This window comes from Neopelma chrysocephalum, unplaced genomic scaffold (genome assembly GCF_003984885.1).
Source record: "Neopelma chrysocephalum unplaced genomic scaffold, ASM398488v2 Primary Assembly neopelma1_82, whole genome shotgun sequence".
Classification (NCBI taxonomy): domain Eukaryota; kingdom Metazoa; phylum Chordata; class Aves; order Passeriformes; family Pipridae; genus Neopelma; species Neopelma chrysocephalum.
This window is the reverse complement of record NW_020897744.1, coordinates 2,994,605-3,020,569: the sequence shown is the minus strand read 5'-3', so window position 1 is coordinate 3,020,569 and position 25,965 is coordinate 2,994,605. Positions and strand designations below refer to the sequence as shown.

At 40.8% G+C, this 25,965-nt stretch overlaps 1 protein-coding gene across 5 annotated transcripts in view; it reads left to right on the top strand.

Annotated features, from left to right (window-relative positions):
• TPST1 (tyrosylprotein sulfotransferase 1) overlaps positions 1 to 25,965 on the top strand; it is a 38,232-nt gene that overhangs the window by 10,732 nt on the left and 1,535 nt on the right. For 4 of the 5 annotated variants that reach the window (XM_027690879.1, XM_027690875.1, XM_027690877.1 and 1 more), the window contains exons 2-6: positions 7,430 to 8,371; positions 14,996 to 15,194; positions 23,590 to 23,640; positions 24,554 to 24,629; positions 25,681 to 25,728. In XM_027690879.1, coding sequence (XP_027546680.1) covers positions 7,527 to 8,371; positions 14,996 to 15,194; positions 23,590 to 23,640; positions 24,554 to 24,598 — 1,140 coding nt within the window. In that variant the 5' untranslated portion in view covers positions 7,430 to 7,526 and the 3' untranslated portion in view covers positions 24,599 to 24,629; positions 25,681 to 25,728. The remainder of the gene's footprint in view (positions 1 to 7,429; positions 8,372 to 14,995; positions 15,195 to 23,589; positions 23,641 to 24,553; positions 24,630 to 25,680; positions 25,729 to 25,965) is intronic. The other variant, XM_027690880.1, reaches the window with a different exon arrangement.

Genomic DNA, 25,965 nt, shown 5'->3' with positions numbered 1-25,965 from the left:
ACATATAGAAGTGCACAGAGCGGTAGCTCATCTGCTTTTAGGGTGCCACTGACTTTTTTTTCATCTTTTTTCACTTTCTTTTTCCTTTATACATAACTTAAAAGAGCTTGAAGCCTCTGTGTGCTGCCAATAAAATTCCTCTCGTTGAATTGTTCTCAAGCAGTAACTGCAGAACTTAACAAATGCTGTTTATTCTTGCATAACCGGGAGCATGTTGGTAACTCTTTTTTTGACCATCCTATGTGCAAATACAGATAATTTGCTGTATATGTCGTATATGTAAGTAGAGCAGAACGCATGGAGTTACTTTCTTTAATTCGAAGCAGAGCTTTTTAATTAGCTGAATTTTAATTAGTTGAATTTCAAGTGCTTTGATAACCTTATTGGCTGGTTTGATATGTTTTTTCTAATGGTTGTTAAGGAAACCTGTAAGTGTTGCTAAATTCGGAGGAAGGACAAACACTTCTGAATTTCTCTGTACACACATCTGTATTTATTCATGTGTGCATCTATTTATCTGACTAATGGAGGATTATGAAGAAAGCTGGATTTAGGGGTGTCTTTTTGAGGGGGATAACTGATAAACGGAAAGTATACAGCTTTCTTTATCTCTTATTGATTATAGGATGGAAATGCATAATAATGCATAAAAAGCATTTTTTTTTTACTCTTTGTAACATAATTGTACTAGAAATTGTGGAATTATCACATAGTTGTATGTGTTATTCACCCATTGTGGAAATTTTAGAATCAGCAATAGGGTATGACCATGAACGTTAATCTGGCCTTTTAAATTTCTCAGAGCTTTAGATTAAAAATAAAAAAAAGGCAACCTTGAACCTTGTAGGTTCAAGGGAATGCAAATGTGTGAACAATATTTCTAAAGTTCCTACAGTTTGCACTATAAGGGAAAGTTGTTCACACATCTGCATTCCCTTGTCTTGTCCATCTTTGTTCTGTCATTCTAGCTGTGAAACTGCTCTTCAGGAAGACTGGCTTCACTAGGTCAAGTTTGCTGTCTTTGATCCCAGATGCTTTCTGCCACTGGTTTATTCTTTGTGCACTCCTTATTTCTTTGTGGAGGTGAATAAAAATTGCTCATTCAATTTTATCATCCTTTTTTTCCTATATGACTAATGGGAGGAGAAATCTGGGGGAAACAGCTGCAGGGCTTGAGAGCCATGAGGACTTAAACAGCTAAAGATGGACTTGCTACTCAGGGCTTCTTGATTTTTATTTTTAGCTTTGAGTATTTTGCGTGGGATTTGCTTCCTTGTGCTGTTCCGTGACTGGCAGTAACACACATCCAGTCTTTGGGGGAATCATTAAGGTGATTGTGCAAACACTGCTTTGAAAGGGATAAAAATGCTTCCTGAATACTCAAATTATTTTTGGAACAGTCTTCTAAATGAGCCTGTGATGGTTTGGGTGGCTCCTTGAAGTGGTGTTCTGGGAATATTTCAGTTGTGTTCCCTGGTGTTGTGCTGTACCATTATCATGTAACTGTTGGCTTTCCTGTGCAATCTTCTTTGTGGTGAACACGCACAACCATCCAGAAACAAACCAGTTCATTGAAGGAAAGGTGTTAGGGAATTCCTTTCTTTAGCTTTCATTAAGGAATGCTGACAGACTTAACACTGTGTGCAACTTGGACTATTTGATCAGCTTAATATAGAACTACTTCTAAGAAATATATGGTCTCCAGTTTTCTAAATGTGTACTATTTCAAAGATGATTCTTGAGAATTATCAGTAGTTGCTGCCTTTCCCGTATTTATTTTTACCTTGTGAACTATAAAGGAAAGTTGTTCAGTGCACTTGGGCAGCTGCAGGAACAAGACACACTCCACAAAAATCTAAGCTGTACTACCATACTTGCCCTTCCTAGAAGATGATCCTGTTATCAGAATCTGAGCCAAAAGCTTGAGACATGGAAGCAGAGGACAAGCTAATCACTGAAAAATGCTTTATATATATGTAGAGTTGGAATTTTTTTTGAGATGGATAATGCCAGTGTTGCTGTTCTGTCAATTTAGCCTTGGAAAAAAGCTGTCTGGTTGAACATGAGAAGGGAAGTGGTCCCTTTCCAGCCTCCTGTCATGGTTCGAGCAGGCCCAAAATCCAATTCCTATTCCTAGCCCCCCACCCACATCTCAACCCCATGTGAGATGGGTTTTCCAGACAAAAACACGAGACTCAATATGGGGGAAGGAATATATTACAAAGACTATACAAATAAATACTTATATTATAATACATTGCATATAATCTTAACTCTATATCTATCTCTACCATGACAATAATATTTACAGTGGGCCAAATCTCTTCTCTCTCCAAATAAAAGTCCAGGAGAGAAGAAGAAGAAAAGACCCCTTCCAGTCTCTGAGCAGCAGGGCTCTCTAGGCAGCAGGCTCCCTGTGTCTTCTCTTCCATGCAGCAGAAACAGTTGCTGGCTCTCTGCCAGCACACACGAGGGGGTCTCCAAGCCCCTCGGCCCTCCGTCCTCAAACGGGGGTCTTTCCGTGGACTACGTAACCCCAGACAAGGTCGTTCCACCACGGTCATATCACGAAGCACGGGGGTCTTCGTGACAGTCTGGTATCTTCAGGGGAAATCAAGCCCCTGTGCAGAGCTCCCATGCTCTGCCTCAAAGATGGCTGCCAGCTTCTCTGAAGCTGGAGCAGGGGGGGCCAAGGTCACCCCCCACACACACACATTCCTTCGGCCGTCCTGGCTTATCTCTCAGGAGGCCATGAGCTTCCTAGCTCCTCTCAGCAGTGCATACTGCACTTTAGGACTCCTCTCAGTCCACCACCCCCTCCTGTTTCTCGGAGGGGTCTCTAGCGAGTTTGGGGGTTTTGGTTTGTCCAGTTCTTACCCTCCGAAACTCTCTTCCTGCTGCTGGCTCGGGTCTCTTGTCCTGCTTTTCTGCTGTTGGCTCTTCTCTTTTCTTTCTCTTTAGACAGCTCTCTGTCTGCCCTGGTTGCATACTGGCTTATGTTGTTCTTTTGGTCTTTATCAGTTGGCTCTTTGCCACTGTTCTTCGGACACTGCTGTCTCCGCTGCTGCTCCGTCGCTGCTCTCAGTGTCTCCCACTTCTACTTACAGGGGAGAAAACTCTCCCAGCTCCTAGCCACAGGCACTCAGTCCAGTCTGACACTGTTCCAAGTCCCTGCAGCCCCCCAACCAGGGGCTGGGGGGGGCAAAGGCCCCCAAGGGGCCGGAGCCCCTTCTCCTCGTGGCCTCTACAACATGGCCACCTCTTCTTCTTACCACAAGAACCACTGCTTCTCTTCCAGTCTCCAGAGATATGTTTATATTTTGCAGGAGCACTGATTGGTCAAGCCCCAAGGGTCACCACCCCCTGGGGGTTACCACTTTCAGCTTCAGGGGGAAAACCTGGCTCAAACCACTACAACACTCCACCCCCTGCTCCTGCAAAATCTAAACATATCACAACAATTCTAATACTCTACAATCAACATATACTCTTCTATAAATCCAAATATAATCAAAATCTCTCCACTACACATTAGCACAATTCTACTATGAACTTAACTCTATGTCAAGCACTTACATTACTATAGCCTTACTTTATCAACAATAGTACAGTCTGTGTTTTGTCTGGAAACTTTCCTGTTATCTCAAGCATCTCTTATCTGATCGAAACCATCCTCTGCTACCATTTTTGTCATGGTTGAGATAGATATAGAGTTAAGATTATATGCAATGTATTATAATATAAGTATTTATTTGTATAGTCTTTGTAATATATTCCTTCCCCCATATTGAGTCTCGTGTTTTTGTCTGGAAAACCCATCTCACATGGGGTTGAGATGTGGGTGGGGGGCTAGGAATAGGAATTGGATTTTGGGCCTGCTCGAACACCTCCAAAGTGAAAGTCTGAGCTCTAGAGCTCAAGAGGATTCCTTGTGACTGGGTGGTGAAGGAACATCTTTTTTCCTCTGGCAAGGGATGCTTTAAACAACAACAAGACCCAAACTGTTCTAACATAAAATACAAATGAATGATTTGCCTCTTGACTAAGCTAAAAATCTTCAACATTTTTTGGATGAACTCAAGGGAAAAGGTCTTGACCTGCTGCATGCAGGGGGAGGGAAGGAGAGTGAGTGTCTGCAGCAGAAGGAAACAAAGCAGTCGGTTTTGCTTTACTAACATCATCTAGTGGCTGACTCATAGGCCTGACTTTTCTGGGCATAAAACTCAGTTACATACAATTCTGCTTGGCTGCACTTTCTTGTGATGAAACTTGTAGATCCTAATTCTTTTTTTTTTTTTTTTTTGAGTTACACTTAAATTTTTCTGGGAGTTCTTTTTAGTCTGTCATTTGAAACTTGCTGCCAAAGGCCTCTCTACCATTGTAATCATCTGCAACTTCCTCATGGTGTTGTGTGTGTTAGGGGGTTGTGTTTGTTTTTAGTGGGTGCTTTATGTTTTTTGTTTTGGGGTATTTTTATTAAAAAGTTGTCTGTGCTCGTAGGCTGAGTGGCACTTTGTTCTGCTTAGGTCATAGTTGCTAAAAGCAATATTTCAAAGCTCTGCTTAAATGCTGACAAGGGATTGCTGATTGCCTTGTTGTGATTTTTTGAATGCTGTCAGTTTGGTTACTGTCAACAGCAGAGCATGAATAACTTCTATAATCCTCCAGGTTGACAGATGTGCTCCAGAGCACTTACTCATGGGGAGGAGGGGGAAGGTGGGGTTTATTTGCAGGCTGTTAGAAGGGCAGTAACTTCCATATGTCATATTTATCCCAAAGAGCTTTACTTGTAACTTCAGGTCCAGAGGGGAGTTTGCTGGCTCATGGAATAGATTAATTTGCTGAGAGGAGCTGTTCCTGACCGCTCCTTTCTTGGTTTCTTGACATACAAAGCCCTGGTCTTGCCACAGTTTATGGCTCCAGGTATTGATTCCAGGCAAAAAAACAATACAGAAGGTTGTGGAAGAGTTTAATTTTGGTCCTTTATGGTCTCACAGCCTTTGGCATCTTTGAATTTACCAAAGCAAGTTACTGCATCAAATGAAAGTATTTGTGGTTGATTGAGGTGGGGTTTTTTGTCACATGGGTGGGGGTTTGGTGGTGTAGGTGAGTGGTCAGTACTCACCCTACTCATGGGCTGCAAGGCTCCTTTGCATTCCCAGCTGGAATTGTGCCCAGCATGAGTCATCATTCTGCTTTACCCAACCTGTGAGTTGAGGATTTCAGCCTTCACTCTCCAGGCTTTCCTCCAATACTGCTTGTTGTGAAAGCTGGTGTTGGTTTTGTTCTGGTTTGGATTGATATTCTGATAGAAATGATCAGAGTAAAGCAGTGGATGCCCTCGGTCTTGCTACGTTTTTCTCTAGTGATCAGTTAACAGTTACTTTAGGGGAACATTAGTGATTTCAAGGAGTGGGTTTTAGGTTGGAAGATGGAGATTTTGGTGGAAGGTTTTTGATTTTTTTTTTTCTTTTCCTGAGGAAATTAGTTTTATGGAATTTACTCAAACTGAGTAATGTTAGGGATTGTATGAAGTGTAAATATTTGCCGGTCTTGTGTTAATAATAATAATGGCCCATCTTCGTGAACGAAGATTTGGGGAAAGGTCTTTTACCTTTCCAGCCTGCGCAATGGATTTTTTAGGTGAGACACAGCCTGTGCTGAACTGAGCCCACCCTTTAATCCTAAGGTTCATCTGCCGGGGCCAAGCAAGCTTGGACAATGGCAGTGAGGTCCTCAGGACGTAGGTTTGTTTAGAGTGTCCTTCTCATAGATGGATGGCCACACAGGTGTGCTCTGTGGTAAAACACTGTTTCAGTTATGTTAACTTTTCTCTTGAATGACTACTGACTTTTAACTAAATCTTTACTGTCTCTAAAGAATTCAAAGAGATTCTGTGTACTTTTTGCTAGTTTTAAGCACAACAGTTTCACCTTCCCTAACTGCAAGTTAGGTCTGCATGCTGAATCTTTCTGAAGAGAAACTTTCTGATTCTTGGTGCTATGGAAGTATTGACTTCATGATCTACTTTATTCTTTCTTTTTGAGCGTTGTTCAGATGACCTCCACTTAAATTTCTGGGAACTTGGGGGTTTTATTTAATATTCAGATATTTAAAGTACAGTTAAAGCCAGCTCTTCAGCAAGGAGAGGTACGCAAGTAGAATGAAACGTGTTACAGAGGATGAATTGTTTATAAGAGCCACATTCTGGCCAGAGAGTGTGGGGAGCTCCTTGGCTGCTTTACAGAAAAAGAAGTGAATTAATCTTCAAGCTATATTTCCAGTTTAATTTTGGTAACAAAGACTAGAAGCTGAACTTTGAGTGCAGTATTGTGACAGCTGTTGAGTGGAATAAGCTTTGTTAGTGCAAAGGGGCGAGACGTTCTCGTGCAGGTTGGTGACCAGCTCTCTTGGATGGAAAATTACTGCTGTGACAGATGCCTGCGTGAGGAATTCCTTCCTTTTTTCCCCTTGCACTGCTGTGGTGCTGAGTGGGAATTGTGTGCTCTACCTGTGTGGCTGCCCAGCCTCACAAACAGGGGCTGTGGAGTGCAGGGCCTTGTGCAAATCCTGACTTCAGTTAACGACTGGAGAAAAGGTTAAGTGGATAATGCTTTGGAGAGAGTAGGCAGAAGGGTGTTCTTCAGTCAGGGATGTGCTGTGCCTTGCTGACAGAGATGGAAAAGCTTTGAGGAAGCCAGTCATTTAAAATGTTGGCGGTACCTCAGTGCTTGGAGATCCTCACAATTAAAAGCATCTGTGATTCACACTGTTCACAGAGCTATTCCAGCCCTGAGCAGCCAGCTCGTACTTGAGGATTCAATTAGAGCACCAATTTTGTTTGAGTTCTGAGAGGAAGAGTCAGTTTTCAGCCTGTCTTATCTGAAAATCCAAAGCAGTTGAACTACAGAACACAGGTAAAATGACTGTCTGTACATTATCTTTATTTTTTTCTAGGCATCACAGTTACAGGTTGGCAAGAACAGATTGAATCATCCAGGCAGCAGAGTAGCAGATTTATGTAAGCCAGTGTTGGATGTAACAGTATTCACTGTAGGACATGGCATATTCTTAATCCTTCTTGTAAATGTCTACATTGGAATTCAGCAGACAGACATTTAAATCTTTTGTTTCTATCTAAAAGTTTTATTCAGACTCTAAGACATGTCCAGAAATCATCTAATATAGTCTAGTTTTTTTTCTCATTTGTAAAAATTAAAATTCCTTTTGAATAATGCAGTTTTAAGAAGCTGAACTGAAAAAAAATAAATAATGAAAAACCTTGGGTTTATTTTGTGTATCTTGGGGTTTCAGCCTTAATCTCATCTCATTACAGCTTGGAGAAATAATTGCTGTGTTGATTTATTGTAGTAGTTCTTAACAATGTTTTAATTTTTTTTTTTTTTCACTTTTTCCTCCCCTTTGACAGACCTTAATTTATTTTGGAGGATTCCCATGGCATGTGAACTAGAAGATAATTCAGACTAGGTGGTCTCCTTAGTTTGAAGTGACAGTCTTTAACCAAAATGGTAGGAAAACTCAAACAGAACTTGCTGTTGGCGTGCCTGGTGATCAGCTCGGTGACGGTGTTTTACCTGGGCCAGCACGCCATGGAATGTCACCACCGGATCGAGGAGCGCAGCCAGCCCGGGAGGGCGGAGAGCGTGAGGGGCACGGCGAGAACTGCTCCCAGTGGGAACGCAAACAAAACCTTTGCCTACAACAAGGACATGCCTTTGATATTTATCGGGGGGGTCCCTCGCAGCGGCACCACCCTGATGCGGGCCATGCTGGACGCCCACCCGGACATTCGCTGCGGGGAAGAGACGAGGGTGATCCCGCGGATCCTGGCGGTGAAGCAGATGTGGGCGAGGTCGAGCAAGGAGAAGATCCGTCTGGATGAAGCCGGAGTCACGGATGAGGTTCTGGACTCAGCCATGCAGGCGTTTCTGTTGGAAATCATCGTGAAACACGGGGAGCCTGCGCCGTACTTGTGTAACAAAGATCCTTTTGCTTTAAAATCCTTAACTTATCTCGCTAGGATTTTCCCCAACGCCAAATTTCTTCTAATGGTACGGGATGGCCGTGCATCGGTGCATTCCATGATATCTAGAAAAGTCACAATAGCTGGATTTGACCTGAACAGCTACAGGGACTGCTTGACCAAGTGGAACCGTGCTATAGAAACCATGTACAACCAGTGCATGGAGGTTGGGTTTGAAAGGTGTATGCTGGTGCACTATGAGCAACTTGTGTTGCATCCTGAAAGGTGGATGAGAACTCTCCTGAAGTTTCTCCGCATCCCATGGAACCAAGCAGTGCTGCACCATGAAGAGATGATTGGAAAAGCAGGGGGTGTTTCTCTTTCAAAGTGAGTATGAACGTTCCTGCTTTACCCTGGGTTGTTCTAAGAGTTGAAATAGTCCCAGTCATGACTTGGGTTTCAGTTTTTACATAGCTGATGATGCCTCAGGAAGCTGATTTATGATGCACCTGGAAAATAAAGAGTCATTGTTAACTAACAATTTGCAATCAACAAGTGTCCCATGGACGTGTGTATGTAGCATATGAACAGACTTCTAATGGTCAAGTCTAACTTGAATTTGGATGTCTAGTATCAGCTTTGCTTTTCCCTCTGCCCCAAAATAAACCTGAACTGTTTTATCTAGGCTGGTGTTATCCATCCCAGCAAGATCACCCATTTGATTTCAGGAGCAATGTTGTTGTCAATGCAAGAATGGCCTTTGAGTTATATTTGCCAAGAACAGGCTCTTCCAGGAAACTTGAGAAGCTGTTCCAACAGAATAGAAAGCAGAGTTGGCCTGCTCTTCTGTTGGCAAGTGCTCCTAAAAGGACAAGCATTTTGATGAAAATTAACCTTGTTGTAAGCAAATCTCTCTCTATTCTGTTCAACCATCTGTGCACCTGATTGAGCTGCTTTCAGAAACCAGTCCAGCTCTGCTTAGAAAACCTAGATGGGTATTGTGAAAAGCAAATCTATTAATTCTCTAGTTAAACTACTCTGGTTTCTTTGCCACTGTTTGCAGTTGAACAACTGAAATACGGAATCTGGCTCATCTTTACATTGAGAGGGAAAGGTGTCAATGTTTGACTCTCTTCCCTGGTTTTGCTGTGGCAGATGCATCTACCAGGTTGTCTTAACTTTCTAAAATATTGATTAAAAAATCCTAGTCCAGCAGCAAATTAAATTACTTGGCTTCTGTTTTTTGAATATTCCTCACTGACCAAGTGCTTCTGAGTCAGAGGCACCTTGCACAGCAAGCAGGGTGTGCTGGGCAGAGACATGTCTGACTGTTCCAGAGTGGGTGTATTCTTTGTAAACTGCAGTTTTATGAAATACAAATTGTGAGATTTTTATTTCATACCTAGGAATGTGACTGTGGATTTTCTAATATATTGTAGGGGCATGTGATTTAAATCATAGAATTGTTAGTCAGTGGTTACAATGAGAACTTAAAATTCAGGTAATAGTTATATACTTGCAGTCTGGAGGTTTTCCGTCACCATCACTGTGTTCCCAGAGCTATCAGGAAGGGATCTCACCCCTTTTTTTTGGCAGTGTTGTTTGGTAGCAGATTGGAGGTTTCTGGAAATGTTAACCTGAAGCACTGCACTGTTGTACCTCCCTGGAAGATGATCTGCTTGGGAATTCTCTGTAGTTACTTGTCTTTTGTTGCTTCTTCACAGTGGCAGCTGAGGGGGGAATAATGTTACATTTAGTGATGTAAATGGGTGGTTGCCAAGTTCTGTTAAGTGTCCTGTAGAAAATAACTATTCATAATGCCATCTCTAGTAAAATATTACTCCCTTACAGCTTCCAGATTAGTGTTTTTAAAAATTAATGGACCTTTATACTATAAAACTCAATAACCTTGCTGAATTCATACAGTCTCGAGTAATATTTCTTGCTAAATGTGGTAGAATGCAATATGAGGAGTTGGGAATACTTGTTCGTGGTTCTAAAAATTAAGAAAATGGGCTGTTCAAAGTAAAATGTGACTTGATGTTTATTTTTTTTAGTAAAACTTTCCAGCTTAAGACAAATGAGTATGAATGTGTTCTTGTGATCCTCAATTCAGTCTGTTCACAGAATTCTTTATGCTTTTATTATCTCTCATGAGATGATATATGACAGTAATTTCTCATTTCAGAAGGCTCTGGCAATAGTGGAAAAAGAATGAGTTATGAGTGTTATGTCTGTGGTGAGTTTTATCTAATCAAACAGCCTGGCAGAAGGTGGTGAGATTTGTTTTTCAGTTGCTGGAGACCTTTATGATTTGATAACGATTTCAGTGACTCAGTCTTTTGAGGGCTGCAGAAAAACCAGTGCATGTGAAAGCCTTGAACTTAGATGCCTGTGTTGTGTAATTATATGATACCAGTTGAAATTGTGCAGGGGGAGTTTGATTCCCCACTTTGATGTTCTTGTACCAGTTCAAACCTGCTGGTTTTGGCATCCCCAGCCCCAAGGGGGGTCCTTGCCCAGAGCAGGGGGTAAGTGCCCAGGGGAATTACTCTTTGAAAAGATGCTTGGTAAGTAGTTTACTGAGAACTTGAGAGTCTGCCACAGCTTATCACATTTTGACAGCTGGACAAAATACACCTTGTGTTGGTTTTCCTTCTCTCCAGTTGCCTTTGGCTTGTTCTCAGCTGCAGCCAAGTCCTTTAAAGCCTCAGGTGTGTGTGGCTCTTACTTTCTGGGTCAGATTCTGACCAACATTGTTCTCTTCTGACTCCTTTCAGCTGAAACAAACAGAATCTGCAGCAGTGGAGCTCCATATCCCAATTAGTGGCTTTCTCCCACCTCACTTTCCAAAGGGACAGTGCTGGAGATCAGAGATAATTAAGGAAATTCAAAGTGCTGCTGTCTCCCGCAACTCTGTCTCCTCACAGAGCTTTATTTTACCATGTGCCTCATACCAGGTGCTTCAGGCTGTTTAATAATAGCATATTAAAATCAGAACACTCAAATCATATTGCAGTTTTTACTGACGGGAGGAGGAGATCACAAATAGCAAATCCCCTCTGTTGAAAGGGGATGTTCATTTAAAAGATGTCACTGCATAGGCCTGGCCTCTGTAACATAGTGGGGAACAATATGAAAATCATGACAAAATTAGTTCCCTGGTTGTCAGCAAGGTATTAGGTAGGGTAGAAAACCTCTGAAATCAGAGGATGAACTACTATTATGATCTGCAAAGGGTGTGATGCTGTGTAAAGATTTAAGAAGACAAGCAGAGACACCTGCCTTCATCATCTTTCTGTCACCTTTAAGACTTGCAGGTCTTTCAGACAGGCTCAGCATCCACTTCAGAGGCATGGTGTGGGTCCAACATCAGATGCCTGGAGGTGTTTTAATTGTTGGAGGTTTTCTTGAAATGAAATCTATCAAGAGTTTGTTGTCTTGAAATATTTAAAAACATTTTGAGAAAGAGATCCAGTATCACTAAAATACCTTTGATGCCGTTACCTGCTAACAAAATAAATGTTTGAGAATATATTTTTCACTCGTTAGAAATCAAAATTAACGCTTTCCAAGTGAAATAAATCTGTGTCAGATGGAATGAGGCTGTAGGCTGCAAGATGTTTTCTATTCAGTTGTGTGTAGAATTAAACTGTGCATGCAGGTTGTTTTTTTCCAGAGATGAGCCAGCCCCTGGATTGCAGAATTCTTCCAGCAGTGAGCTGACTCCACTTTTCTCTTACTGCAAACTCAGAAACTCTTATGCATTAGTCTGGTAATAGCACTAGGAGATAGCAAACAGCCTGGATTTAAGATTCTGACTTCATTTGTTCCCCTGGCTGCTTGATTTGAGGAAACTTTTGGCTGCCTCACTCTCCTCTTCTGCATGTGTTTGTTTAGTAGTCCCTGCTTTTTCTGTTGCTGATGCAGCCCTTCCCTCATTGTTGTTCTCTTGTACTTAGGATCTTTGCCCTTATTTTGATTTTTATCCAGCTGCAAGGAGAAACACTGCAAGGGTTCTAGAGATGAGCACCACAGCATTTGCAGTAGTGTGAAGCCTTCTGTGGTTTGAAGTAATTGCCAGCGTGGCTGTTGAAGGAATGTATTATGGCTGGACTACAAGCTATAACTAGTATTGTTAATAGAGCTCTGGCATTTGCCTCCTAACTGAAAGCAGCTGTGCTGACCACTGATGCAGAGAAATGTCAACCCTTTTATAGCAATTTTTATTAGGCTTATAATGGAAATAGCTGTCTAGGCAAAATTACTTCACAATCTACACTCTATTTAATACATACCTTTCATTTCATTCTGGTACAGATGCAGAATTACTTGGAGTTAGTCCTGTGTTCTGTCCTACCAGCTGCTTCCAAAGCTGAAACTGTTCCTGGGGTTTTCAGTGGAGCCTGGAATCACTGCCCAGCATTTGCCATAGACACACGTAACGAAAATTGCCAAGACTTGATGTGTTTCCTTGTTTTGCTGTTTGGATTTTTGGGTGTTTCTCTCCCATAGCCCTCAGAAGTTCTTTATCTGAAGAACCTTTCCCTCAAACTGTGTTTTACTTTTCTTCCCACCTTAACTGAAAGGACAGAAGAGGATTTAAACAGCCCAAATGGAGCGGTGTGTTTTTGAGTCCGTGCCAGGGAGCAGCTCCGTGTAGTCCCTGCTTCTCTCTTCCCTGCTATTAAACACCAGGAAATGTTTCATGCTGAGGGTGTTGTTACCAAAGTGGGGGCAAAACATACACCTCGAAAATGTGCTTTTACTTCAGGATGAGGTATCCATATGTGTACAAATTTAGGTCCAAACTGATGTCTAGCACCTGCTGTTTTGGGGTTCCATCAAGCTGTTAGACAAGCCCATTGCTTGGTTCTCACAGCATCACCCTTATTTTAAATGGTCAAATCAATCTGCAGATTTGGTGAAGGTCTGAGGACCATAAATCTTACATTTTTCAAGCACCTAGTGATAATTTTTTCCTGAGGGTCCCAGCCTCCTTTTCCCCTGGATTTGTGACTGTTGTGGTGCTTTTTCCTGTGCCTTGGTACTTTTAACTTCTGAAACTCAACTCTTAACAGCTATTTTCTTGCTAATTTGATGCTCATCTTTTAATGAGAAGGATCAAAAAGGCAATGCCCAGACTTTTTAGTTTTCCATCAGACTTGGGAGCCTCCAGGAAAGCTGAAATTCAGTTGTAACTCCCTGGTCCCAAAATCCCCTTCTGCGTTCCCGCCTTTGCTCTGAGTTACTGATAATGGTTGAAGTGACTAAGGCTGAAAAATCTGGGGGTTGTTTTACAGGTGTTCTTTTGTTTGTCAGGCCCTTACTCATCAGCTCCCATTAAACACCTTTTGCAGCAATCTGAGAGCCAAGACATTTTTCCCGTGGGTGACCATTTCCCTGTCTGGTTTGTTCTTTGTTGATTGTGGTTAAAGCACTTAAGTTACTGACCTTCCAGCAGTGTATGAGTAATTTCCTTCCTCTAACCTGGAAGAATTTTAGTTATGATGATGAGTAAAAAAGAGGAACAAGGTAAAGCCTGGTGTTAAGATCAAACTGAGTTAATGACTGGCAGACATGCACAGGTTGTTATTTAAGGCTCTCGTTCCTGGTGCCCCTGTGAATGGGATGCCTCTTGCTATTGATTTATTGTTGGTCTGTACAACAATTCTTCAGCCTCTTATTGGACTCATGAGGTTAATTTGATAATCAAACTTGTTCCTGTTGTGAGTTGACTGATGTCAGTCTTGAGAGCAATTTCACTTCAGGCTTCTGACCTCAGAAACTATTGTATGAAAATTTCTGTCCATTTTTCTCAATGTTTTCTCACCTTTTGCCTCCTGAATATCTGAAGAATTAGCTGCTTGGGAATTAATTTGAATCTCAGTGTGTACCTCATCCTGTGTAGATAAGGTACTGGTGTTACACTTTGTACTGTTACTTTCAGGTATAAAAATTCCATTTTCTGAGTGGTAGAGCTTTTTGAGCTCAAAATTCTTTATGATGTAAAGGAGGGCAGTAGCCTCAAGTGGATGTGATGGGGTGTGCTCAGGTTTGAGGCAGTTGTAGCCAACCAGCAGCAACTACTGATATTAATTGCAGTGCAGGTACAAATATTCCTTTAGGCAACTTTATATATACAGATGATGTATATATAAAGAGTGCATGTGCACTCTTTTTTTAAGTCCAGGAAAAAGAAAAGCTTTAAATTATTCAGAGTAAAAAGTCAGAGTTTTCAATTACTCTGAGTCTTGCTGGCCTGTTCCAGAAATAAACACAGTAAAGAAGTTGTGTGTCTTATAATCTGAAAGAAGCAAGTAATGTGGGAGAACAAAGCAGTGCCAGATTTCTTCCCTTGAAAAAAAGCACAACAAAACTAGAGCAAGAATGAAAATTGTATTAGGACTGCTGATTAAATGACAGCTATTTTCTGTGACACTGCTGTGATTGTGCACTTGCCTTTAAGAACTATGTAATGACCAAACAATCAGTTAAAGGAATGGTTATAAAAATATTACTGTAGTCTACAGCTTTCTGTTAAGTCTCAGGTCTCTCTTTTATTAAACAAAGGGGAAAAAAAAGACAGATAAGTCACAGAATGGGCATGGGAAAAAATGGCACTTGTATTTTAATTTAGAATGCAGCTTTTAAGAGCATCTGAGACAATTAACCAGCAAATGTTGGAACATGCCAGTGGGAAAACAGCTTTATATGTAGGTGTGTGCTTACTTGTCACTTAACAGCTCTTTGGGTTTCACTGCTGCCTTTATGTAAAGAACTTGCTTCAGCCTGTTCAGTGTGAAAGCCTAAACCAGGGAGCACATGCAAGTGTTGTGGTTAAAACTTCACTTCCCATCAGCTCTGTAGGAACATGAAATTTTGAGAGAGAAAGAAGAGGAAAAGTTAAAAAAACCCAACCCAGACAAAACAAGCTGAAGGTCTTGGTGATGGTGAACCAGCAAGTGTTGGTTGGAATGCAAAAAATAACCTTCCCTTCTCCCTCCACAGGGTTGAAAGATCCACTGACCAAGTCATCAAGCCAGTCAATGTGGAAGCACTGTCCAAGTGGGTTGGGAAGATCCCTGCTGATGTTCTGCAAGACATGCCTGTGATTGCCCCCATGCTGGCCAAGCTGGGCTATGATCCATATGCCAATCCACCAAACTATGGAAAGCCAGATCAAAAAGTTGTGGAAAACACGAGGAGGGTAAGGCTGCTGTGTGTTTAACTGTTGACTGACTGGCTGGGAGCTGTAGAGCAGAAGTCTTGTGCTTTGTTTGGGGTTTTAAGTCTGTTTCTAATACCTTTTGGTACTCAGCAATATGTTTTTCTTGCCCTGGAGGAGAAAAGAATTCTTTGGGACCTAGAGCACTGAAAGTCTGGCTCCTGCTGTTTGTCCAGTTTGATTCATCTCCCTTTATCCCAACCACAGGCTTGAGCTGTGCTCTTTGGTGTGTGGAGCTGGACCTCTTGAGAACTGTCCAGATAGTTGGGGAACTAGCTGGTAGTAGAAAAAAGCTTTCTTGTCTGGATGTCAAGCTTGATTGAGCTCAGCTTTTTATACATGAGGGTTGGCAGAAGCTCTGTCACAAAATTACACCCCAAATAACTTGGTAGAGTTTGAAAAATGACCCATGGAAAATGGCCCAAGATGATCAAAATGTCTGATTTTTTCCAATCCTTTGCTGTCCTTTGTAGAACAAACCAAAGATGGAGGAAGGTCTGGTGCTGATTAACCTAAACTTAAGCATTTTAGTCTGAATTTAATGTTGTTGGAATTTGAGTAGTTAGGCTATAGGGCTGTTTATCCCTGGAGGTACCCATTGAAAAGTTCGCTACCATTGTTTGAAATAAAATTAATTCTGCTTCTGTTCTTCTGAGCACGTTTACTTTATTAAAAGAAGGTGACTTTTGCTGCTGCAGCGAAGTAATCAGTGGAAAAATTGAATTAAACAATTTAAAAGGACTGTCTTCCACCAGCCTTCTGATACTGAAAAACTGTGGTAGGGGTAGGGGTTGGCATTTACAGCTTTCCTTGTACTTACTATTTTAAAAGGCTCACAAACAAACTGACTTTTCTGCACTTAATTCAGCCACTTTAAAAATCCAAATTTGTATTGTAATGCAATAATTCAAGGTTGGTTATGTCTTACTGATAAAACCTACATAAGTTTTCACAGCGTGGTGACCTTTTTGAGGCCTCTACCTGTGTGTGACAAGCTCAGTCCAAGTTGTAAAAATTGTCTGGATTTCAGTTGCTTCTTGAAATCTATTTCAGTTCAAAATGCAAGAAAGAAAATCAGGTAATAAAGCTTTCAAAGAAATTAAAGCCTAATTTCAAAGGCTCAAGCATTTTGAGGCTTTTTCCAAGTTTGTTTTGAAGGACAATTTGGTTTTTTTACTAATGCAAGAACAGCTGTTAAAAACTGAAGGTTAGTGCTATAATAGCTGATCTAAATATTGCAGACATATGGGACACTTGTTAATATTTTGACTACAATTTTAATTAAATAGGTTTACTTACAGCCCAAGATAGGATTTTAATTTTGTTGCTTGTTGTAGTAGCCAGAGTATATTTCCTAGTCATTTGCTCTTTATAATAAAATTCCATTTGCACATATGGTTTGATAGACAAAACGAGGGAGATGTCCTGAATTAAGGCTAAAATCCAAAAAAAGGCAAAAAGATTAAAGATGGTTAAACGTCAAAACGTAAAATATTCTTTTTGAAAGGGAATGTTGAAGGGAATATTTTGAGAAGGGGCAACATGAGGCTTTCAGAATGTCGTGTACCCCAAGGAGCTGTTTAAACCACGGCTCAAATGAGTGTTTGGGTTTGCACTTGGAAGCTTGAATTCCTCCCCAGTCCCTTTGCTTTGTTTCCTCCCAGCTGGTTCCCAGCAAATCCCTGCTCGGACCGTTGTGTCCTGTCTTTCTCCTTGGCTGTGGATGTCCTGACTTCCCAGGGTTCAGGATATAAGGCTTCCCAGCTCCTTAGATTCCCTGACTCCCAGGGCAGCAGGCTGGGCACCCTCTGGCAGTGCCAGTTCTGGCCATCCCGTGTAGGGAATGCCCCCAGAGCTTGGCCTCCAAGCCAGGCCGTTGGGAATATTGAATATCCTGGTTGGTATCAGGGGGAACTGACTCACTTCTCAAAAACGCTTTGCTTTGGTTCCCCTCGCATCTTTATTTTGTTTTTATTTGGGGAACAGACACATCAAAACACTTCAAGGTGTCTGAGGAGAGAAGGAGCAAACTGGGATGTGTTAATTTTGCCATCAGGGACAGCGTATGTTGTCCTGTGGGTTTCCCTTTCCTTTCCATCAGCCTGTGTTAATTTATCCCTTGCTGCTGCAGCTTGGAGAAGGGAGCATTTATTTAAATAGATAAGTAAATATGTCTAGATTTTTCCAGCCTTTTGGAACTGGCACTTGGCAAGTTAAGTGTGTTCCTGTGAATTTTTAAAGCACTACTTTCGCTCTTGCTTTCTTTGAATTTCTTCACCTGGGATAGTTTTTCACAGCATTTTGCACTGGGTGTGTTGTTGGAGGTGAAGCTGTCCAAATTAAGTCTTTCCAGAGTTGCTGTTCAGTACATAGTAAGATGATGTGTATCTTGCTTGTATCCATTTATTCCTTCACTTTGTGTTTGGAAGCAGTTCTACGACGTTTATATTTGCGGTTTCCAAGACATTAAACTGAACACAGAACTTTATCTGTTTTCAATGAATACAATTCAAGTTCAGACTTCTAAAGCTGACCTGTATTGTGTTGTAGTAACCCCTCAGAGTGACTAATTTGAAATAATGTTGGATTATCTGACACTTGCTACTCCGATACCAGTTTCTTAGTCCAATTAAAGTGGGGTGAGTGGCACTTCAGATGAAGGAATTTGTCTCTGCCTGGTAAACACAAAGCAATAATCAGAGGGAATAACTCATTATTTTAACTTATTTGGAGGGGAGTTTGTCACTTTTGGGGGGCTTATGCAATGCTTAAATTTATTATGGAAGTTGCAACAGAAGGGTGGAAGCCCAACACCACTGAAATTATTGGCAGGGCAGATTCTGGCTCCACCTAAAGATGGAACAACACTGTGTCATCTGGTTCATTGCATAAAGATAAGTGGAATGAAAATTTAAAAAAAATTGCTTAGTATGCAAAACATACTTGTAGCTAAAAAGCCTCTTTGGGATGTAGACAGGTCAGTATTTTATGATCAGTCCGTGTATTGCCCTGTTGTAGAAGATAATTTAAAAATATTCCAGACATTCAACTGCAAGATGTCTTTGTTCTAAAATGTGATTAAATGCAGCTGTAGAGCTGCATTTATACTGCACTGAGCAAAATCTGTGACTTCTTGGAAAAGGCTGCAAATTGGACTTAACAGTGAAAATACTGTTCAACAATTTCAAAGCTGCTGCTGTTAGTTCAGAAGGTAAGAACCAAGTGTGTAAAAGTGCCTAAAACAAAGGCTGGTACTGAAGAAAAGTAGAAAGTGGCTAGTCTGGTGTAAAATATTGGTTTCCCCTAAGTTTTCTGAGCAGTCAGGTCCTGTTCTTGTTTTTCCTCTTCTCTCCTTTTCTGTCCCCTGCCGGTGACTTGCATTTGTGCAACTTTAAATATTTCTTTTTTCTTCCGTCTGATGACAAAGTGATGGTTCTCTCCAGCTGAAATGCGGAGCTTAAATTAGAAATTCTGTCTACTTGTAGGTAATGCAAGGAAAGCAATGCTCTCTGCTAAATTTGGATTTTTCACTTTGCTGTTACCTGTGCAGGTAACAAAACGCTGAGGCTGGTTTTCTGTGCACAGAAATAATAAGATACAACCAGTGTTTGTGCTTTGTTATCTTAGCTCTGCTTTTGTTTTAGGAAGTAGCAGAGCACGGAGCCAACTTCCCCTCTTCTTGTGTAGGTCTCCCAGTGCTGTGGGGTGTTATGAAATAAGACACCTCTGACAGTACCTGCACGGGGGAGTGCAGAGCTGTCACAGTACAGCAGATTTTTCTGCTGTTTTCAATAACAAAACCATTAACTTTCTGTTTATCTGTTTTATGTTAAGCCTGACAATATTATCTTTTATGACAGTTTATCTTGTCTCAGTTAAGGAATGCAGAGCAGAGAGAACAAGATCTGGACAGGATTGTGCTGTTCAGCAGATCTCTGCATGTGACCTCTTCAAGGCAGCCTTTACTTAGTCCAGTTCTGCCATCACTGAATATGTTGTGGGTTTCTTGTAAGTCTGTTGCTGGTCTGTTCATTTTATAATAACTGCAAGGGCTCCTTCCTTAGAGATGCATAAATGACTACTTGTTTTTTCCCCTCCTAGAGTTTGAACAAATTCTACATCCTGAACATAAAGGAAAATAACATTCTTAAGTAAATGGAGTTTTCATCTGCAAACGATGCAGAAAATGCAAATAATTAAGCAGTGTGAGCTGATTACCCAATCACTGTGTGATGAAGTACCAAAGCAGAATCACTCCTCGTTAGGACAGTGTCTCATGTGTCCTTTCAGTGTTGTGAGTTTGTGTGTGTCAGCAGGCTCACAGAACACCCCAAAAGTGGGGACCAGCTCAGGGCTGCAGGGCTCTGCCTCGTGCCCAGCAGAGACTGGAGTATTGTTGTGTTATGGTTGGCAGAGTGGTTTCCTCCCACATCTGTAACACATTACATCAGATTTTCTTTGGCACATCCTTCCCACTAAATGAATTTGTATGCTTGGAATACACACTCTAGTAAAGTTCTTTTAACTTCTTCGTGGAGTTGTGTTCCTTGCCCTGGAGAGGTTGGGAGATGGAAGTGTATGGAACTCTATAGGAAAAGCTGTGGTTTAAATACACATGGTTCTTCTAATCACATCCAAAAGCTGTTATCTACCTCTGGCTTGTGTTCAGTTGATGGCATTTTCTGCAGTAACATCTTGCAGGAAAAAAAAAGAGTTTTCCTAACTCCAGTTTTATGCCTGTTTTAAATTGTGAGGAAACATCTCCTGTTAAGAGTCGAAGCATCCATGACAGCTGTGATTTCAAGACTTTGAGATTTCTAAAGACAGAAACAATCTATGATACAAATATACAAAGTATATTTATACTATATATATTTGTATTTATGCATGAGAACGATTTTGCTGCCAAGGATGTGTCCTGGTGGGGGTGGCTGTAATGCAGGGCTGCTCAGGGCTGTGTCTCCATTTACACTGGTTAACCTAATCATAAAGGCATTTGGCTTGTTGGGCATCTTCTCTGATATTTGAAACAAAAACTGGGGGAGGTTATTTCATCTCAGTTGTGACCACCAACAGCACAGATTTGTTTAATACCCTCTTTAGTGGATGTTTCTTCCAGCATGTGGATTTCCAATTGCAGAGGTTTTTTTCCAGAGTTGCTGATATCATCTCATTAAAAAAAAAAAACCAAACCCAAACCCCTCGAGTATGCATATATGTGATTAGTAATGCATGAAGAGTTATTAACCACCAAGGCAGAAAATGAGGTATGTTTGCAAGCTGCCTTTTGGCAGATATTCATGCCTGAAATCCTGCTCTCCGTGTTGTTCCTGCTGGGTAAACATTTACATCTCAGATGTCCCTTCCTTGGCAGGTCCAGCAGAGAGGTGAAGAATTGTGTAAACCTTGAGAGCTGCCTTAAAAGTTAAGGAGAGTCTGAAAGAGCAGGATGAGGGTGTGCTGTGCAGTAGAGGATTGGTTATAGAAAGGGGCTCTGGTCTGGTTTTGCCCGTGTTCTTTCTTTTTCTGACAATAAACTTGCACTCTGCAACTTTGTTTTTGAAGTCTACCAAGCCCAGACACATTTAGTTGCAGGGTGACTTTTACACAAAAAGACCCATTATCTCTGTGACTGGAACTGGACAAATGTACTGTGGCTCTTTCCAAACCAGGCAGGAAAGTGGGTGAAAAGGAGTGCTTTAATCTTCTATAAAGATGAATTATAGGTTACACTTCTGTGTTATGCTTCTGTTCTTAAGTTTTCTCTGTGTTTTTAAAAGGGTTTTTTCAGACAACTGGATGTGAAACTTGTTTTCTGATCTCTTTTTGAGAATATTGTGCATTTAGTTTGGCTATAAGAATGTGTTTTGTTTTTTTAATAGAACAGCTTGAATACTGCCAACACTGAACATCAAACTGACACAGACTTAAAATCCCCCTCTTTTGGAATTCCATTTGGACTTACAAAATAATTCCCTTAGAAATGGCAAACACCATTTCTTCTCAATTTTACTGAATTCTTGCTTAGACTGGAAATCATTCCAATGTCCTGCTTCTGTCTCTCTAATGCCACTCTGAGTAATGTGTTTTAGACTTATAAATTGGTCAGGAAAGAATTTTGAATCTGAAGCTTCTTTAATTTCTTTGGCTGCAGATGGAGTCATTGTTTTTAGAATTTCTGGATTGCCATTGATCCCTGGCTTTTTGATTCAGAAGGGACCACTTACTGTTTTTGGAACTCCTTTAAACCAGTCTCTGTGCAGTCTCAGTCCTGACAAAACCAGCCTTCTAGGTAATGTCAGTTCTGAACTGAAATTAGGCACATTTGTGTGTTAGACCTAATCTTGGGCCTGCCACTGGTTAGATTTGCCTTTGTAAATTGTGGTGTATAATTGGTGATGTTTCATGTGAATATAATATCAAATGCCCTCAAAGCATTTTCATTCCAGGCTGTGACATTATTTTTCTTATGGATGGATGAATGCCCTTGGCTATCCACTGTTGGATGCCTGTTAGGAGTAAATGCTGTTCCTACAAAGGACATTACTGTGGTCAAGTTTTTAGGGCAGACATATATATGTAAAAGAGATAGATAGATACACATATATAGATATAATGTAAAAATTAAACTGAGTCATAATTGCAGGAGAAGGGAAAAGGAGGAGGCTTCTAGAGAGACAGACGTGGCTTTGGCCACTGTGGTTCTGAATCAGTCACAAGGTACCATCATCAGTATTAACTGGTTTTGAGAATTCCCAGCTGATGACTGCAGTGCTTGGCCAGAAAAGGTGAAGACTCCTGTCTGTTATTCTGTAACATTTTTTGATGTGATGCTATTGTTCATTTGTAACTTCCATTCCTGCTCTCTGGGACACAGCCTGCATTTTAATGGCTTGGTTAAAAGCTGCAAATGTGAAATCCTCTCCTTCATTTATAAATATTTATGGTGTAAGAAGGCTCCAGTAGCCACACGCTGAATTTCTGACCAGGGTGACTTTCATTAAGGTTTCCATGGGAATCACAGTAGCCCCTGGCTGAATACAAATGAGAACTGTGCCTTTTGCTTTTGTATTTTAACTAAAACAGGGATTATTGGAAGGAGGAGAGTTCCACAATGTATGTTGGGACTTAGTGAAGCCTCGTTTGGGTCTGTTTAGCCCAGGGATGAGGAGTGATGAGAGCTGCCAGTCCTGAGTCCACCCCACGTGAGTCACAGGGTCTGATGCTTTCAGGGCTGAGGCGGCTGCTGGGCAGGAAATTCCGAGCTGACTCAGCTGCACTCCCGGGCCACTGCAGCACATTGACAAAACCAGGCTGGTTTTGTATTCTGGTCACCCCTTCATAGGGAAGCAGAGAAAATGGATATTGTTAATAAGCATCCCTTGACTTCCTGAGTCTTCTTCCTTTGACGCAGACCAGGGAGCGCAGCTCTGAGCGAAGCTTTGGAGTAGCCTCATTTCTATTTTAGGGCCCATTTTGCATTTTTATAGAATTTTTCTATGTAGGTTTGTGCCTTTTGTAAATTTTTTTTAAATTTTATTTTTAAATGATTACACAAGACTACAAAGAACTTAGGACATTGGGATGGTTTATTCTTTATGGTTCAGTAGAAAGAATGGTAAAACTCTTCAAGTGTACTTGTTTTTTCCTCTAAAAAAAAATAGAACAAAATAACCAAAAAACACCAAACAAAACCAGAGTACTTTTTTTCCCCCTTTGGAATATTTAATCTCAGAAGCAAAGAGCTTTTAAGAATTATCCTCTGGAGAGAAGGTGATACGTTGCCAATTTATTTCCTAATTGATCAGATAGTGGAAACACTTGTTTGCTGTGGTTGTTGGTGTGTTGGAGGATATTTATTACTTGCTCTTTCTCCAAAGTGTTGTTTCAGAATTAATATTATGCTCTAAAAGATTGGAAATCTTGATAATTCCCATGCAGTCAGGCTGGTAATGAGGCTGCAGTATGTTTTGTAGCAAGTCACTCCTGGTGTTTTTAATCATCCTGTTGAAAATCTTTTTCTGAAAGCTTAGTGAATGGGTTACACTGGACTTAGATTAGATTTCAAACTTGCTTGAAATAACTTGAATATTGAGTTGCATATTTTTACCATTTTAATGCAAACAAGGTCAGAGTGTTGAGTACAGAACAAGCTTGGAACTGAGAGAGCAGCTGTGGAACCACTTTGGAGAACCAAGCCTTGGGAATAAAACTTGCTTTTACAAAGACATTTTTCTCGGTTTAGGTAGATCTGTTCTAGCATTACTGGATGCTTTTTTCCTTTTGTTCTTTTTTCCTTCCCTTAACAAGCTCTTTAACATTTCAAACAGTAGTGAATGAGGGCTTTGAGTAGTGTATTTTTTGTTTGTTTTTCCAGGTCTATAAAGGTGAATTTCAGCTTCCTGACTTCCTTAAAGAAGTGCCACAGGTACAGTATTGAATTAATTTCTTCATTTGTAGCAGCAAATCAGTGTGCAAACAGTCTTTATAAAACCACTTCTTCATAAACCTGATTTTTCTGAGTGATGACAAGAGAACAGCTTGTCCATGAGGTGGAATCTCCAGTTCCAAGCCTCTCTTGAGTCCATGTGTAACTTCAGCGTGATGCTTGTCAACCTGAGCTGCCTGAATATTGCTGTGAAACTCAAGGAAAGTTGGAGTTTCTTTTGTAGACCAAACTGCAAAGTGTGTTATTTGCAGAGGAGCTTTTATCTTTTGTTACCTTGCATGGAAAAGTTTAAAGCAAGTATAATACAGAGAGAGCAGAGTTATAAGTACTGAGAAACTTTAAAAAAAAAATAGTAATGTTATCAGACATAAACAAAACCAGTTCAGCCATGGATAGGGATGCTGTGTTGGGTTAATAATCAAGTGAGCTATTGAAATTCAGATTTTACTGAGAATTCCTAAGTTGGTACCTTCAAATGCTGTTAATTGTCATCAGCTCTCTGAGGGGCCTGACCTGTGCAATTGCAGTTGAAAAAGCAAAATCCTTGTCATGGAGCTTTCGAACTGCAGGATCTTGTGGCTTCCTTCCCCCAGCCATGTGAACATCATGGAATCATAGAATCACAGGATGGTTTGGGTTGGAAGGGACCTTAAAGCTCATCCCTTCCATGGGCAGGGACACCTTCCACTAGACCAGGTTGCTCCAAGACCCCTCCAACCTGGCCTGGAACAATTCCAGGGATGGGGCAGCCACAGCTTCTCTGAGTGGGAGGCACACAGGTTAAGAATACACAGGAGAATCTACCACTTACAAACAAAGCATTTTGACTTTTTCCTTTTGTTCAAACAAAAATTAATTGCTTAAAAAGGAAAACTGGTTTCTTTTGTTCCAGCCAAAGAAGACAGTAGAAAGGAAGTCTCGTGGCAAGATAAAATGAACGTGGATCAGTGAAGTCCAATAGCTGTAGTGTCTGTGTCATGTTTTCAGAACATAACTTTGCTCTGGGCACCGAATCTCTCTGATCAGTCTTTGTGTGATCTCTAATGTGGGCTTGGCTTTTCACTGGGTGTCTGCCTGCTCTCACCCTTGGATCAGTTAGTGCTCCTGCTTTGCAAGTCATACTCAGCTCCTGGAGAGCCTTTCCAGAGCTGGCACCACGCAGCTGCCTGGGCTGTGCTCACAGCATCGTCCCCTCTCCACTGCTGGCCCAAATCTCTGCAGCTTAGCGGCAAAAATGCTGTTTAAATGTTCTTAATGTGCTGCTTAACAGTCCTGTCAGCAAACTGTGCTGAGAGAGCCTGCTGGGGTCAGTTCCGATGCTTTCACGTGCCATTACTGTGGTGATTCCAAGATTATCTGCGACCTTTCAGATAAAGCTGCAGCATTATCTGGCTGCAGGCACAGGGTGTGCCACGACAGATTAAATATTGCTGATAAGGATTTATGGAAAAGGCAGGGATATGAGTTATCTTCAAAACTGAGCACACTGTGTGTGTGCTAGAAAAGTAAATCCTTGATTTTTTTGAATGAATCCCTGATTAAATCCTTTAAATCCTTGATCTTTGTACAGTGTCCACTAGTTAAATTTTACTATTTTTGTTTTTCAGTTATCTTGTGATACTTCAAAAGAACCTGGGCCACTCTAACCTAGTAAATGTCCTTTCACTCCATATGACAGGGAGGTTTCCAAATGGGACTCTGCTAAATTCCAAGAGGTGGATTTAGCTTGGTGCATTACAGTATTTACCAGACTCTGGGCAGATTTATCCAGAGTAAAAGAACGATCATCTAAAAGGCAAAAAATAGGCTTTGTGATATAGTAAAAGAATATTTCTTAAACCATAAAAACTGACACTGGAGTTGAAGTTGATAGTGTTCTCTTTTAGTGTTATACTAAAGATAAAATTAACATAGTGTAAGTAAACACCTCAATGGTTTGGAGTACAAACATAAGTGCTCAGAATGATATTTTTTTTTCCTCTAATGTAATGTAGCTAATTTTAGTTATTTCTTTGACAGACTGAACCTATGGAATAGAAGATAAAATGGACATTTCTTGCACAGAAGGTAATAAAAGAGTGTTGCAGTCCTGCTCATTTGTTGTTCTCAATTTAGTTTAACTGAATTTTTTTTAACTTATGTTAAAAAACTCTGTGTAAGATTCTGGGTAAGAAAAACATGAAGTACAGACCTTAGTTCAGAATCTGTAAAAATCACTTTGAGGAAAGTGCAGTCCTATATGGCTCATCATAATTTCAGTATTTGCTGTGTTATTGAATTGACAACTCTATTTTAGAGCTTGAA